General features: G+C 33.7%; 1 protein-coding gene across 1 annotated transcript; it reads left to right on the forward strand.

The window, feature by feature from the left end:
- On the forward strand, nucleotides 1-9836 carry cbln4 (cerebellin 4 precursor). Its single transcript, XM_067371760.1, has 3 exons — nucleotides 1-294; nucleotides 8253-8369; nucleotides 9435-9836. Exons 1-3 carry the CDS (start codon nucleotides 1-3, stop codon nucleotides 9630-9632), a joined length of 609 nt encoding a protein of 202 aa, XP_067227861.1. The 3' UTR covers nucleotides 9633-9836.
- Nucleotides 9837-14886: the final 5050 nt, after the last annotated feature.

Raw genomic sequence — 14886 nt, forward strand, 5'->3', positions numbered from 1 at the left:
ATGGTGACCATAAAGCCCTTTAATAAGGCGTTTTTCGACTGCGTGGCTCTTTTGTTCTGCCTGGCCGTCATGTTTGAGTTCGCTTTGGCTCAAAATGACACGGAACCCATCGTCCTGGAGGGCAAATGTCTGGTGGTTTGTGACTCGAACCCCGCCGACTGGAAGAGCTCGTCCTCGCCGCTCGGCATCTCCGTGCGCGCCGCCAACTCCAAAGTGGCTTTCTCTGCGGTGAGAAGCAACAACCACGAGCCCTCTGAGATGAGCAATAAAACGAGAATCATATATTTTGACCAGGTAAGGTTGATGTTCATGTTTTTATGCATGTTATATTAAGACGAATAGTATTTTGACTGACTTTTCAGACCATCCAACTAGGTAAAGCTAACCCAGTTTTGGGTTACATAGCTAATACATTTTTTACTCCCTATTTTTCAGGATAGGTTTATTTTAAGTCAATTTATGTATACAGTAGTATCATACATTAAAGTTTAACTACAAAAAAAAAAAAAAAAAAAAAAGATAGTTTAACACCTTTTCACAGCTCACCTTAAATAGCAAGGTGTGTTGTCACATTATATGGGGTAAGTTGTCACAACGGAACATATATACATACATATATATATATATATATATATATATATATATATATATATATATATATATATATATATATATATATATATATATATATATCATGAAACAGAAAAAAATGTAAAAGGTAAGCAAATGGATATATCAAATCATTGTTTTGGCAAACAAATACTAAATTATTAATAAAACAACTAATTAACTAATTAATTAAACTGATGTAATTTGTAACACTGTAAAAAAGAATTGTTGGTTTAACTTAAAGTAAGTTACCTGGTTACCTTAAAATTTTGAGTTCATTGTAATTAAAGATTTGAGTTAATACAATGAAGGCGATTGATTTAATCAACAGAAACTCTAAATATTATGTTATCTGAACCACATTAATTATTAAAGTTGATTTGACAAAAGACAAAATGTGATTACAAATCATGAATATAATTTGTAGGCAATATAAGGCAGTGTATTTAAAGTGATGATAATACTGATTAACAGTCATTTAGGGTTTTTTTAGAGGATCTAAGTGAAACTAATATTATGAATATTCAAATTACAACAGGCATAAAGCAAATTCAATTAATTTGTCATCATTATGACAGGTCACAATGCATTTTGCATTAGTTAATAATGCTCTAAATCTGATCACTGTGATAATGTCCATGTTAAATGCAAAATAACAACTGGCCTCTGCACTCATTCCAATTAAGTTTACAGAATAATGTGAAAACATGTTCTTACTCAAAAGAATTCAAATTCAAAATTAATTTGGATAAGAGTTCAGGTAGCTAAATTCAGGATAGATTTTGTGTTCATAATTGAAAGAGTTTGTTTCATAACTTTGGATATGATCAGATATTCACAGCTTCCCTATTCTAAGAACTGTGCCTAATTGTTCATAAATAATACATTGCAACTGTGCATGCTTGACACTGACAGCACATTAACGCATGTTTCCAGGCTTTCCATTATTGCAGCAGATACACAGGCATGAAACATCACTGTGATGGGCATTAGTGATAAGTCAAACTGTCAGGACTGTAAAGGGCAGAGATTTTTTCTTAGTTTCTTGCTTATTTTAGCTGCGTTTGTGTTAAAAGAGGTGCGTACTGCCCTAGCTTTTTCTCATCCATCTAGGGGCCATGTCATGCTTAACTTTAGCCTTTAGCTTTATGAAAATTTTTAATTGGAAACATTCATGAATGTGCTGAATTCATAACATACTGTGATTTAAATGACTCCCATTCCGTTTAATAGGAACATTAACTGAAAAGAAGTAAGCTTGGCTTTATGAGAAAATATTTAGATTCACTGTGTGTTTTGGTGCACACAGATCTGGCAAAGCACGACTCTACCTGATTTCATTCAGTTCGCTTTCTTGGTCAAAGACGTGGTAGAATTAATGAGCGAACATCGTTATGCAGGGTCAAATCAAACACAGATCCTGCAAGATGTGAATGCCTGAAAAAAAAAAAAAAAAAAAAAACTCTTTTATTACCAATATCCTTGAAATGAATGAAAAAATTGTGCTGGAGATGAAGTCAATGTGTGTTCATATTTCACAATTAAATTATTTCCCAAATGAAAAAGGAGGAACATGTGTCTCTCTGAAGATTACTTACACTTCCTTACAAATGTATTCTTATCTTTTACTCACCCTACTGTATTTCCAAACCTTGACATAAAAGTGAAACAGAAGAAGAAAGATGTTTTCCATGCAATTACAATGAATGGTGACTGAAGATACAAATCCTACAAAAGGATGCATAAGCACCATAAAGGCTGTCTAAAATAACTTGTGCATTTATTTTCCAATTAAGGCTTCTTTGTGTGGAACAGATTGAAATTTACTTAAGTATTTGCTGAAATTGAAAAGTTCATTATCCACACTGTCCATCTCTGAATGAATCATTCTGTCTTATTCTTTCAATGAATCAATTGATCCAGTTCAGAAAACCAATCTGAATTATTTGTTCATTGATCAAACTGATGATCGAAATTCAACTCACTGACTCAATGATCCATTCACTTTGGTCATGGAAAATATTATTGAATAAGATCCGAATCCATATGGTTTGAAAGATTGAAATTTACTCCAGTATTCACTGAAAGTATGAAAAGTTCATTAATCACACTGTCCACCTGTGAATGAATCATTCTGTCAAATCTTTTCAATGAATCAATTGATCCAGTTCCCAGAAAACATGAAAAGACTGATTGATCTGACTGATCTGGTTCTCAAATTAATCTCACTGATTCAATGCTCATGGGAAATATTATTGAATAAGATCTGAAGCCATATGGTTTCTTTGTGTGTGGAACAGATTGAAATTTACATCAGTATCCACTGAAAGTATGAAAAGTTCATTAATCACACTGTGAGTGAATCATTCTGTCAGATCTGATTTATCTGAATGATCTGAAATTCAATTCACTGATTCAATGATCCGTTCACTTTGGTCATGGGAAATATTATTGAATAAGATCTGAAGCTATGAGATTTCTCTGAGTAAGAAAAAGATGGAAATTTACTTTAATATTCACTGAAAGTATATTGAAAGTTCATTAATCACACTGTCCACCTCTGAATGAATCATTCTGTCAGTTTTTTTCATGAATCAACTGATCCAGTTCCCAGAAATCATGAAAAGACTGATTGATCTGAAATTCAACTCACTGATTCAATGATCCGTTCAGTTTGGTCATGGGAAATATTATTGAATAAGACCTGAAGCTATATGATTTCTCTGAGTAAGAAAAAGAGTGAAATTTACTTTAATATTTGCTGAAAGTATATTGAAAGTTCATTAATCACACTGTCCACCTCTGAATGAATCATTCTTTCAGTTTTTTTCATGAATCAACTGATCCAGTTCCCAGAAATCATGAAAAGACTGATTGATCTGAAATTCAACTCACTGATTCAATGATCCGTTCAGTTTGGTCATGGGAAATATTATTGAATAAGACCTGAAGCTATATGATTTCTCTGAGTAAGAAAAAGAGTGAAATTTACTTTAATATTCGCTGAAAGTATATTGAAAGTTCATTAATCACACTGTCCACCTCTGAATGAATCATTCTTTCAGTTTTTTTCATGAATCAACTGATCCAGTTCCCAGAAATCATGAAAAGACTGATTGATCTGAAATTCAACTCACTGATTCAATTATCCGTTCAGTTTGGTCATGGGAAATATTATTGAATAAGACCTGAAGCTATATGATTTCTCTGAGTAAGAAAAAGAGTGAAATTTACTTTAATATTCGCTGAAAGTATATTGAAAGTTCATTAATCACACTGTCCACCTCTGAATGAATCATTCTTTCAGTTTTTTTCATGAATCAACTGATCCAGTTCCCAGAAATCATGAAAAGACTGATTGATCTGAAATTCAACTCACTGATTCAATTATCCGTTCAGTTTGGTCATGGGAAATATTATTGAATAAGATCTGAAGTATGAATAGTTTATTATTCACACTTTATCAATTGATCCAGTTCAGAAAACCAATCTGAATTATTTGTTCATGGATCAAACTGATTGATCCTGCTGATTCACTTCCCAAATTTAACTCACTGACTCAGTGATCCATTCACTTTGGTCATGGAAAATATTGTATAGGATCTGAAGCCATATGGTTTCTTTGTGTGTGGAACAGATTGAAATTTACATCAGTATCCACTGAAAGTATGAAAAGTTCATTAATCACACTGTGAGTGAATCATTCTGTCAGATCTGATTTATCTGAATGATCTGAAATTCAATTCACTGATTCAATGATCCGTTCACTTTGGTCATGGGAAATATTATTGAATAAGATCTGAAGCTATGAGATTTCTCTGAGTAAGAAAAAGATGGAAATTTACTTTAATATTCACTGAAAGTATATTGAAAGTTCATTAATCACACTGTCCACCTCTGAATGAATCATTCTTTCAGTTTTTTTCATGAATCAACTGATCCAGTTCCCAGAAATCATGAAAAGACTGATTGATCTGAAATTCAACTCACTGATTCAATGATCCGTTCAGTTTGGTCATGGGAAATATTATTGAATAAGACCTGAAGCTATATGATTTCTCTGAGTAAGAAAAAGAGTGAAATTTACTTTAATATTCGCTGAAAGTATATTGAAAGTTCATTAATCACACTGTCCACCTCTGAATGAATCATTCTTTCAGTTTTTTTCATGAATCAACTGATCCAGTTCCCAGAAATCATGAAAAGACTGATTGATCTGAAATTCAACTCACTGATTCAATTATCCGTTCAGTTTGGTCATGGGAAATATTATTGAATAAGATCTGAAGTATGAATAGTTTATTATTCACACTTTATCAATTGATCCAGTTCAGAAAACCAATCTGAATTATTTGTTCATGGATCAAACTGATTGATCCTGCTGATTCACTTCCCAAATTTAACTCACTGACTCAGTGATCCATTCACTTTGGTCATGGAAAATATTGTATAGGATCTGAAGCCATATGATTTTTTTGTGTGTGGAACAGATTGAAATTTACTTTAATATTCACTGAAAGTATATTGAAAGTTCTTTAATGACGCTATTCACCTGTGAATGAATCATTCTGTCAGTTTTTTTCATGAATCAACTGATCCAGTTCCCAGAAATCATGAAAAGACTGATTGATCTGACTGATCTGAAATTCAACTCACTGATTCAATGATCTGTTCACTTTGGTCATGGGAAATATTATTGAATAAGATCTGAAGCCATATGATTTCTTTGCGTGTGGAACAGATTTAAATTTACTTTAAAGAACTTTCCATATACTTTCAGTGAATATTAATCACACTGTCCACCTCTGAATGAATCATTCTGTCAGATCTTTTCAATGAATCAACTGATCCAATTCCTAGAAAACATGAAAAGACTGATTGATCTGACTGATCCGATTCACAAATTCAGCTCACTGATTCAATAATCCGTTCACATTGGTCATGGGAAATATTATTGAATAAGATCTGAAGCTATTGTATGCCTTCAAAGGACTTGAAATAGTGCACAACAACTTGTACGATGCTTTTACATTCTTTTTGATGCTTGAGACCCCCATTTGTAATGGAAAAAGAGACCAACTACATTATTCAAAATCTTTTTTCTGTTCCACAGAAGAAGGAAAGTCATATGGGTTTGGGGAAAAAAAATGAGGGAAAGCAAATGAATTGGCATTTTAGGATGATCTATTCCTTTAATTCCTAAAGATTTTGCCAGGTAAACTTGTATCTTTTGCTGAGATACACAGGAAGCTGTATACATTTTGCCCTTGAGGAACCATTATTCCACTCTCATTGCTTTGGCTGCAGGAAACTGCAAAAATAATGTAAAAACAAAAGTGCAGGACTGACCAGCTGCCCTCGGCCACTGAGCTCCAGCACCTTGACACACATAACACCATCCAATCACCTGGCCTGGCACGTCTCTTGCTCGGGGTTGCTTGGAGCTCACAGACTGCAAGAGAGAGATTCTGTCCTTGTGAATGTACCAAGAGCTTTGTGAACCAACAAAAGAGCTGGATGTTTGGGATGCTGAGTAATCCTAGTGCATTATCACAGCTAGTTTATGTGGAAAGCAAAGCCTTCTGAGTTTAGTGTCACTGCTGCACTGCTCTATAAATATTCATATACAGTGAGACCCCGAATCTAAGAGCGTGAGCAAAAACGCATACAAAAAATCTTATGAAAATTATAAGTGAAAAGTGAATTAATTTTGACTGCAATTTAAAAAAAAATAAAAGGTTCCTTATTGGATTATTGGCATATATTTAAATAAAGTTATTTATTAGTATTTTTGTTGCTTCATAACATTAAGGTTATGTCGACTGTTTTAACAATGTCTTTAGTACCTTTTTTGGACCTTGAAAGTGTTGATGTTTATGGACGAGTCATGTACCTCTCAGATTTCATCAAAAATATCTTAATTTGTGTTCTGAAGATGAACGAAGGTCTTACAGGTTTGGAACAACATGGGGGTGAGTAATAAATGACAGAAATTAAATTTTTGGATGAACGAACCCTTTAACATCAATGGAACCTTTTCAATGTACAAAAGTGGATCATTAGATTATTAAAATAGTTCTTTTAAGAACTCATCAGGTTCTTTGGGGAACCAAAAAATGTTCTTCTATGGCATCACTACAAAAACCCCTTTTGGAACCTTTATTTTTTTAAGAGTTGCCTGACATGAATCAAACTTGATGATCATGTTCTCCAGCATGATTTGAGATTTTGCACAGGTACAAAGGTCTGTAAAAAGGCACATGATCAGTGTCACAATATGACTTATTCGTTTTACATCAGAACTTTTCTTGTTTGAAAGGTTTCAAAATCTGAAACTTTTTCTTTTTGCAGGTTTAAATGAAAAAAAAAAAAAAAAAAAAATTCCCAGTGCTCTCAGACTTTTGGACCCCCATAAGAGCCTATATATTTGTTATGGAAGCTTGTTTCCGTCACTGAAAAAAAAAAAAAAAAAAAAAAAAAAATTAATTGCGACTTTTTTCTCACATCTCACAATTCTGACTTTTTTCTCAGAATTGCGAGATATAATGTCGCAATTGCATGTTATAAAGTCAGAATCAGGCTTTTTTTCCTCAGAATTGGAATTAGATCTCGCAATTCTGACTTTATAACTCGCAATTGCGACTTTATGTCACACAATTCTGAAAAAAAGTCAGAATTGCGAAATGTAAACTTGTAATTTTGAAATAAAAAGTTGCAATTATCTTTTCTTTTTTTTATTCTGTGGTGGATACAAGCTTTCATAATTTGTGGCCATTCATAAAAAAAAGAGGGAGAAGCTGAAGCTCTCCCTTCTGTTTGAGTTTTTCTTCAGCTGTAATAAAACCAAGATCAAAAGAGAGTAGAGTGTACAAATTTAACTTTGTGCTGGCAGGGGTCAATGTTCAGACTCCATCCACTCATCTTTGTGTCTACAAAAATGTCAGTGAGGTGAAAACAATAAATACACTTTCTTTTTGATGTTCACTTCAATCAATATTACCGAACATGACCTGAAATTTCATCAGTTTTAAGAACACTGAGTTTTAATCCTAGGAAACCTGTTCCAGGTCCTAATAGCATTTGATTCAAGTTTAGTTGTAGTTTTTGGACTTTTAGAAATAAAAATCTTTTGTCACAATAGGAACTTTATAGCAACCCAAAACAAATGGTTAAACTGAATGCCACGGTGCATTATAAAGGCTGTGGAAGCACATCTTTTCGTGGTGTATGTCCTGCTTCAGATGCATTTTCTTTCTCCTGCGCAAGTGAAAATCCACCTATGATTGATTGCCCTGCATTTGATGTAGTTCATGGTGCCTCATCACGGCATTAGAATGGAATCACGGTCAACATGACCTAGTGTGACGGTATAGGAAATCCTGAGTATTGTTTCATCCCTGCGGAGAATTATTATTGAAAAGTCCCATTTTAAGCATGAATGCATTCATTTCATTCCAGCTGCCTTTTCTAATCTCACAATACCGTTTTTTTTTTTTTCAAGGTCTTTCTTTCGAGCTTTTAGCATCACAGGTATATATATTTCACAGAACAAATAATTGTATAGTCTGGATAGGATATTCCATTGTAATGGCAACTGTTGAATTCTCTGTCAGGACTGATACCTCTGAAATACTCTTTTGCAGGTTCTTGTCAACATAGGAAATTATTTCACGCTGGAATCCGTCTTTCTTTGTCCCCGGAAAGGAGTCTACAGTTTTAACTTCCACGTTATCAAAGTGTACCAGAGCCAGACTATACAAGTGAGCACAGAAAGAAAATATTTCATCACCTAAATTTTAATATCATATTTGAGTTGCATAATGAACATACAGTTAGAGAATATAGAAATTGGGTAAAATTTGAAGCATGTATAATATTTAAATCCATTACAATACACCTTATAGACAGTATATTTAAACATAACCATTTAAAATATAATTTTTAATTTTATATAATTAAGATTTTAATTTTATAGAAATTATAATTAATTGATAATTTTTAAATATATTATTTGTCATGCAGGAATAGTACTTTTTTCAGTGCTTTTTCATATATTATAAGGACACTTATACTTTCATTTACACAAAAAAAAAATCATATGATTGTGTTCAATAACTCTAGTTAAATATATTTAACATGATTCATGTTGTTGAAATTGTTTTTGTAACTAAAAAGCAACAATTAGCTTATAATCAATCATGAAAAACTAAGTATTTCATAGAAAATTATATGGTAGTTCTTGCTTTTTACTTAAAAAAAACACTGTAAAATATTCTTAAAATAAAGTACATGCATTATCTTGTTAAATATAGTTTTTTTTCACCATAATCATAAGGTATTTCAAGCTTAATTGTGAAAAAAATAATTTGACTGTAAACATGTCTTGTTAAATATTACATAGATTTTAATTGTAAATATAAGGTGATCCATACTTTCTCATATATTATATATATATATATTTTTTTTTTTTTTTTTTTTTTTTTTTTTACAGTACTTTACAGTGAAATTGCATGTATTATAACTTAATTTTTCATTTTATTGAGTGGTGACTAACAATTTACAGGTTTACTGTAGTGCATTTCCTTTAAAATTGCTCATATTTTTTACCGTGATGATTACAATTATTTATTATGAATATATAGTGAATTACAATATAAGGCACAATGAATATTTTTACAACATTATATGCAAGCTTTCATTTTTTAAGTCAAAATTTCTTTTCATAAACGTGGTCATCATGAAATCATTTTTCCTGGCATTGAATAAGTCCTGTCACACTTGTATATTTGAGATCTCTGGATTGATTTTCTCTCTTTGTATTACAGGTGAATTTAATGCTGAATGGAAAACCAGTCATCTCTGCCTTCGCAGGTGACAAAGATGTCACACGTGAGGCTGCCACCAATGGAGTCCTCCTTCACCTCAACAAAGAAGACAAGGTTTATCTGAAACTGGAGAAGGGGAATCTGGTAGGAGGATGGCAGTACTCCACCTTTTCTGGCTTTCTTGTTTTTCCTCTGTAAAGCAAACAAAAAGACCGCCACCTTTGCTGTCCAGTCGTCATTGTGTAACCAGCCCTTCAGCATCAATTGGAGGCACCCAAATGGAATCATAATTCCAGACATTCATTCAGCTGTTGTTTGCGGACTACTGGAAAATGCGTCGGTGACGGTGAATCTGGCGAGACGACATCTACTTCAGTGCAATATCACTTTCTGCTAAGTCGATCCAGGGTGCAACACATCATGTCAGACTGTTCGTTCATTTCGTTCGTATGTATTGGTTTTTAGCGTGTGGTTTTTAGTGAAATGAGGGATCCTGATTAATAAGGTAATTTCCTGTCCGAGAGGAAATGCACGAAACAGTCTCGCCACTTGAAGGCGCAATATTTCAATAACCTTGCACTTCACCATGCGTATTTAAAAAAATGTAAAAAAAAAAAAAATGTACAAATATCATTGTTTTCAAGCAAATACACCTTTACATGTAAATTAGACTTGTTAATGCTAAATGTCAATGCTGTTAGCCTGACACAATTAATGTGCTATTTATCGCCATGAAAAGCAGATGGTAAAAAAAAAAAAAAAAAGTTTTTTTTTTTTTTTAAATTTCCACTTGCTTCATTTGATCAAATGAGAATAATGACCATATTTCCCAACATGCTCTGTACTTTCTCCATTTTAAAGCATTGCAATGGTTGAGTGAGGAGTCGCTCATCCAAAATCGCATATTTCCCTACCAGGGCTTGACATTAAAGGATTAGTTCACTTTCTAATAAAAATTCCCTGATAATTTACTCACCTCTACTCCATGTCATCCAAGATGTAAATGTTTTTCTTTTTTCAGTCGAAAAGAAATGAAGGTTTTTGATGAAAACATTCCAGGATTTTTCTCCATATAGTGGACTTCAATGGAGCCCAAATGGTTGAAGGCCAAAATTACTGTTTACAGTGATCCCATCGCTCATTTTCTAAAACAAAATTAAAATTTTATTTGTTTTAACCATAAATGCTCATCTTGAACTAGCTCTCTTCTTCTTCTCTATTTGAATTCCAGCAGTGTAGACACTTCTAAGTGTATTACTGCCCTCCACAGGTCAAACTTTGAACTAAATTGTCATATGCAATATTCTATTGCTAGTACATAACAATTAGTTCAAACTTTGACCTGTGGAGGGCAGTAATAAGTGAACGTAAACGTTGCGAAGGAAAATGCATGTGTAACAGTATAGCGGATTTGTGCGTCAGCTCATAAAGTGACAGCAGCCTATACCTGCTGCCAAACTATGAGATAATTTTAACAATATCTTTATAGCAGTTTTCCCCCATGGTATGGATGTCAAAATTGTGGCCAGTGTAAAGTAACTTTGGAAAACCACCAGCCACAGTAACTAGTGAGCAAAAAAGTTAATGTCAAGTCCTGTTCCCTACTATATAGTAGTATGTGACAAAATTAGTACTCATAAAAGAGAGCAAAAAGACTAACTACTTCCGGCGAGATTCTGAAATGTGTATATGATGGACACTTTACTATCCCATGAGGCCACGGGAGAGGATTTGTGAATGGCAGTGACGTAACGCAACTGACGTTGGTCGGTCACGTGATAAGGGCAACATGGTGAATGTAGTACATCCAGATTACTTTCATACTATAGAGGGTATGCACGTGACATCACCGTTGGCCATTATGACTGCGGTCACGCCCAAAAAAGACTGAGGCGGCATTGGTTTTCAGCATGAATGCTGCGAAAGACACACAAAACAAATTCAAAATGGAAAAGAGCTTTGCGATTGACTGTACAAATAGATTTGACAAGAAATCTGAGGTATATTTTTCCAGACTGCCGAAAGCTAAAGAAAAGAGAAGCAAATGGGTAGAAACAACTGGACTTCAGGCATCAAAACGTGGATTTGCAGTTATCATTTTGTGTCAATATGTTGAATTTTGAACATAAAATCATACTCTATATATTGTTTTGTTATATATATTCTATTAACAACTCATCAATTAAATATTTACCATCTTATATTCTGCATAATTGAATGTTTTTAAATAAACGCTGATAAAAACTACCCAAGTTTTAGGACTGAATGAAAGCATTCACAGGCAAATTTGCTTTATGTATTTCCCCAGCATCAAAATCAGGCACATATAAATGTCAGGAAACACAATTCCTGGCTGCAATATTCATGGATCACTGGATCTTTGGTAAGTTGTAAGGAACACTAAATCGCATCAAACCTTTAGTTTAAACTGATAATCGTTTGTTTTCCTCGCATTAAATCCAGTCATGCAGCAGGTTCTTCTGCCACTCAGTCCGGCTGAGGGAGCGTGTTCCGGTAGGAAAGTGACGTCAATGCATACCCTCTATAAAGAACATACTTTTTTAGTGGTCGTGAAGTAATGACTTGTTCAAAATAAGAACCTACTCAAGAGAGTATGCGATTTCGGATGCAGCCTACGTGTTTTTCTATTCCGCTGCGCTACTTTTGCATTATTTTTCTATGTAAATATGCGCTAGACCAACATGTTTGACCATTTCACTCGCGTCTTTTGGAGCGCCTCGGCGTGACACGGGGTTCTAAAAACGCAGTGCTTTTAAAAATTGTGCCTCAAGAGATTTTTTCCGTTACATTGACTTGCTGTACAGATTCAGTTAAGTCACTAGATTGCGGTAGTCTGTTGCATCCTCTGCATCCTAGAACTCCATCTCCTAGAAGATGGAGAATTGCGCTGGACCAATTTTTTCCGGTTGTGTTTGTGACATTATTTGATTTTCAGAATTCCTTTAGTCAGTCAGGTGCTATGCTGAATTCACATCATTTTGTAATTACCGTAAATAAAGCTCTGTATGCTTTCGAACCACTCTCATGGTACTTTGATGTCATACACCGACCTATCTACATAGCGCTGCATCAAATGGAACACACATTGTAGCTTTCAGAAAATTACGAGTTTACATGTTGTAATTACAAGTTCTGCAAGCTTGACATGGCATGAGTCTCAGCCTCAGATGTCACACCCACAGACCGCTGACTGAACCTCTGATGCATAAGGCACAAAAATTGGGATACACTTTGGGAGTTTCAAAGTGTATGGAAACAAAGCCAAATGAATAATGAATAATTTATTAGATGCACACTGGTCTGTTATTGTAGGAACATCTACTTTACATTTTTACGCCCCTAAACATGACGCTTAACAAAACGTAGTGTGATTAGTTGCTTAACATGTGAGTCAGATGGCCTCTTGAGTGGCCAATGAAAGCTGCGATAGAGTCCAGACCGTCTACCGTCAGTCTGAAGCTCTGGCTACGCAAGACTAGTCAGGTGCTAAAACAACACAGCGTGGAAGTAAACCTGGGCACAATTAATTCTTAATCAGCCCTGTAATGTTTGCAGTAATAAGAGGTTGTTATTGTTGGTATAAACAACAGGATCATCTCAATGGAAAATAAAAATAAAACAGTAATTACTGATTTCAATCCTAAAACACAAATGTAAAAGAAAAAAATAAAAAGACTAATTTTCACCACTAAGAGGTGTTAAAGGGAATATTTTCATATTTTCCGTTCAGTGACATGCGGAGTGTTAAAGCACAGTTTGTTATAATATGGCAAGCCATTTTAGCATTAAATACTCCTTCCCGTACTAGTGATGAATCAGTTTTGACTAGTCATAATTCCAGTTCCAGATATCTGTTATGTAATTTTGACTCGTCATAATTGCAATTAAGATATCTACAATGTGATTGTGATTAGTCATAATATGCATTGAAGATATCTACAATGTTAATTTGACTAGTTGTAATATACATTACAGATATCTACAATGCTTTCATGACTAGTCATATTCTTCCATTGACGTCAATTGGAAAATATTTTTTAGATATCTACAAATGAGTTTTGACTAGTATAAATTGTAATTAAACATATCTGTAAAAAATACATTTCCACTGGGATTTCTAATTAGAGATATGTCAAATTATAATTTTCACTAGTGGCGATTAAATTAGAGATATCTCTAATTTAATCGCCACTAGTGCAAATTATAATTTGAGATATCTCTAACTGTGTTTTGTCATAATCAAATTGGAGATATATTTAATTCATTGTTTTTAAGATATCCAAAAAATACATATGTAGATATCTTTAAGTAATTTATTACTAGTCAAATTACAGTTGTAGATATCTTGAACTGGATTTTTGACTAGGCAAAACTTAATTAGAGATATCCTGAATTGTAATTCTTCCTAGTCAAAACTCATATAAAGATATCTTTAATTTAATTATCGATATCTCAGTCTGCTTTTTGATTAGGAGGATCTTTCTTTGGAGATATCTGCATTCAGCTTTGTGACTAGGAAGAATTTCAGTGTAGATATCTTGAATGAACATTCTGACTAGTCGAAATTATTCTTTAGATATCGTAATTGTGTACTCAAACCACCCTTTTGCTAAGCCCCGCCTTTTCTAACCATATTGTCTTCGAGGAGTGCGCCAAAAAATCTGGGGCCGTATTCACAAAACAAAATTTTTGCTCTAAGAGTATTTCACAAAGCATTTTAGTGCTAAAACTAGCTCCTAAGCCTGTAAAACGTTAGGAGCAGTCAAGAGGACTCCTAAGTCACTAAGACCAAATCACAAACAGTCCTAATCCACGCAAAGACACTGTACACCATTGAAGCAATAGCGATAGAGCCTTGGGTGCTGAACCTTTTCTTCATAAATGCGATACATTTTGATTTATAGATTTGAATCTACGATGAGACGCCAAAAAAAAAAAAAAAACTTTAACAAATAAATAAATATTGTCTGATTACCTGTGGCAAAGGTTTCACACTTACAAATGATTGAAGAGATAAAAAAAAAAATATATATATATATATATATATATAAATATAATTATCTCATTCATGAAACATTCGTAAATATACAAGTAAATATGTGAGTGATTTGCGCGTAAAGAGACAAGTCCCGAAAAGTCTTCTCCTGATTCACAAATACTTTGTAAACGTCAGAAGTGATAGTGAAATGTGTGCGTTAATGAATTCCAATCAGTCGTAAATGGGATGCACGTGCACGCTCATTCTCAATTAACATAAATCCCACCCATTAAATCTGACTGACAACTATATATGGGCATCATATTATGACACCAAACGAAAGATTTTGGCCATTTTATAGGAAACAATTTCCATAACAATTAAGGGGCCATTAGTTTGCCAGGCCCTATTGAAATCAATTAATTATTTGATTAAAGTGCTCCGTTTGCAGAT

The sequence above is a fragment of the Chanodichthys erythropterus genome, chromosome 20 (assembly GCF_024489055.1).
Source record: "Chanodichthys erythropterus isolate Z2021 chromosome 20, ASM2448905v1, whole genome shotgun sequence".
NCBI lineage: Eukaryota > Metazoa > Chordata > Actinopteri > Cypriniformes > Xenocyprididae > Chanodichthys > Chanodichthys erythropterus.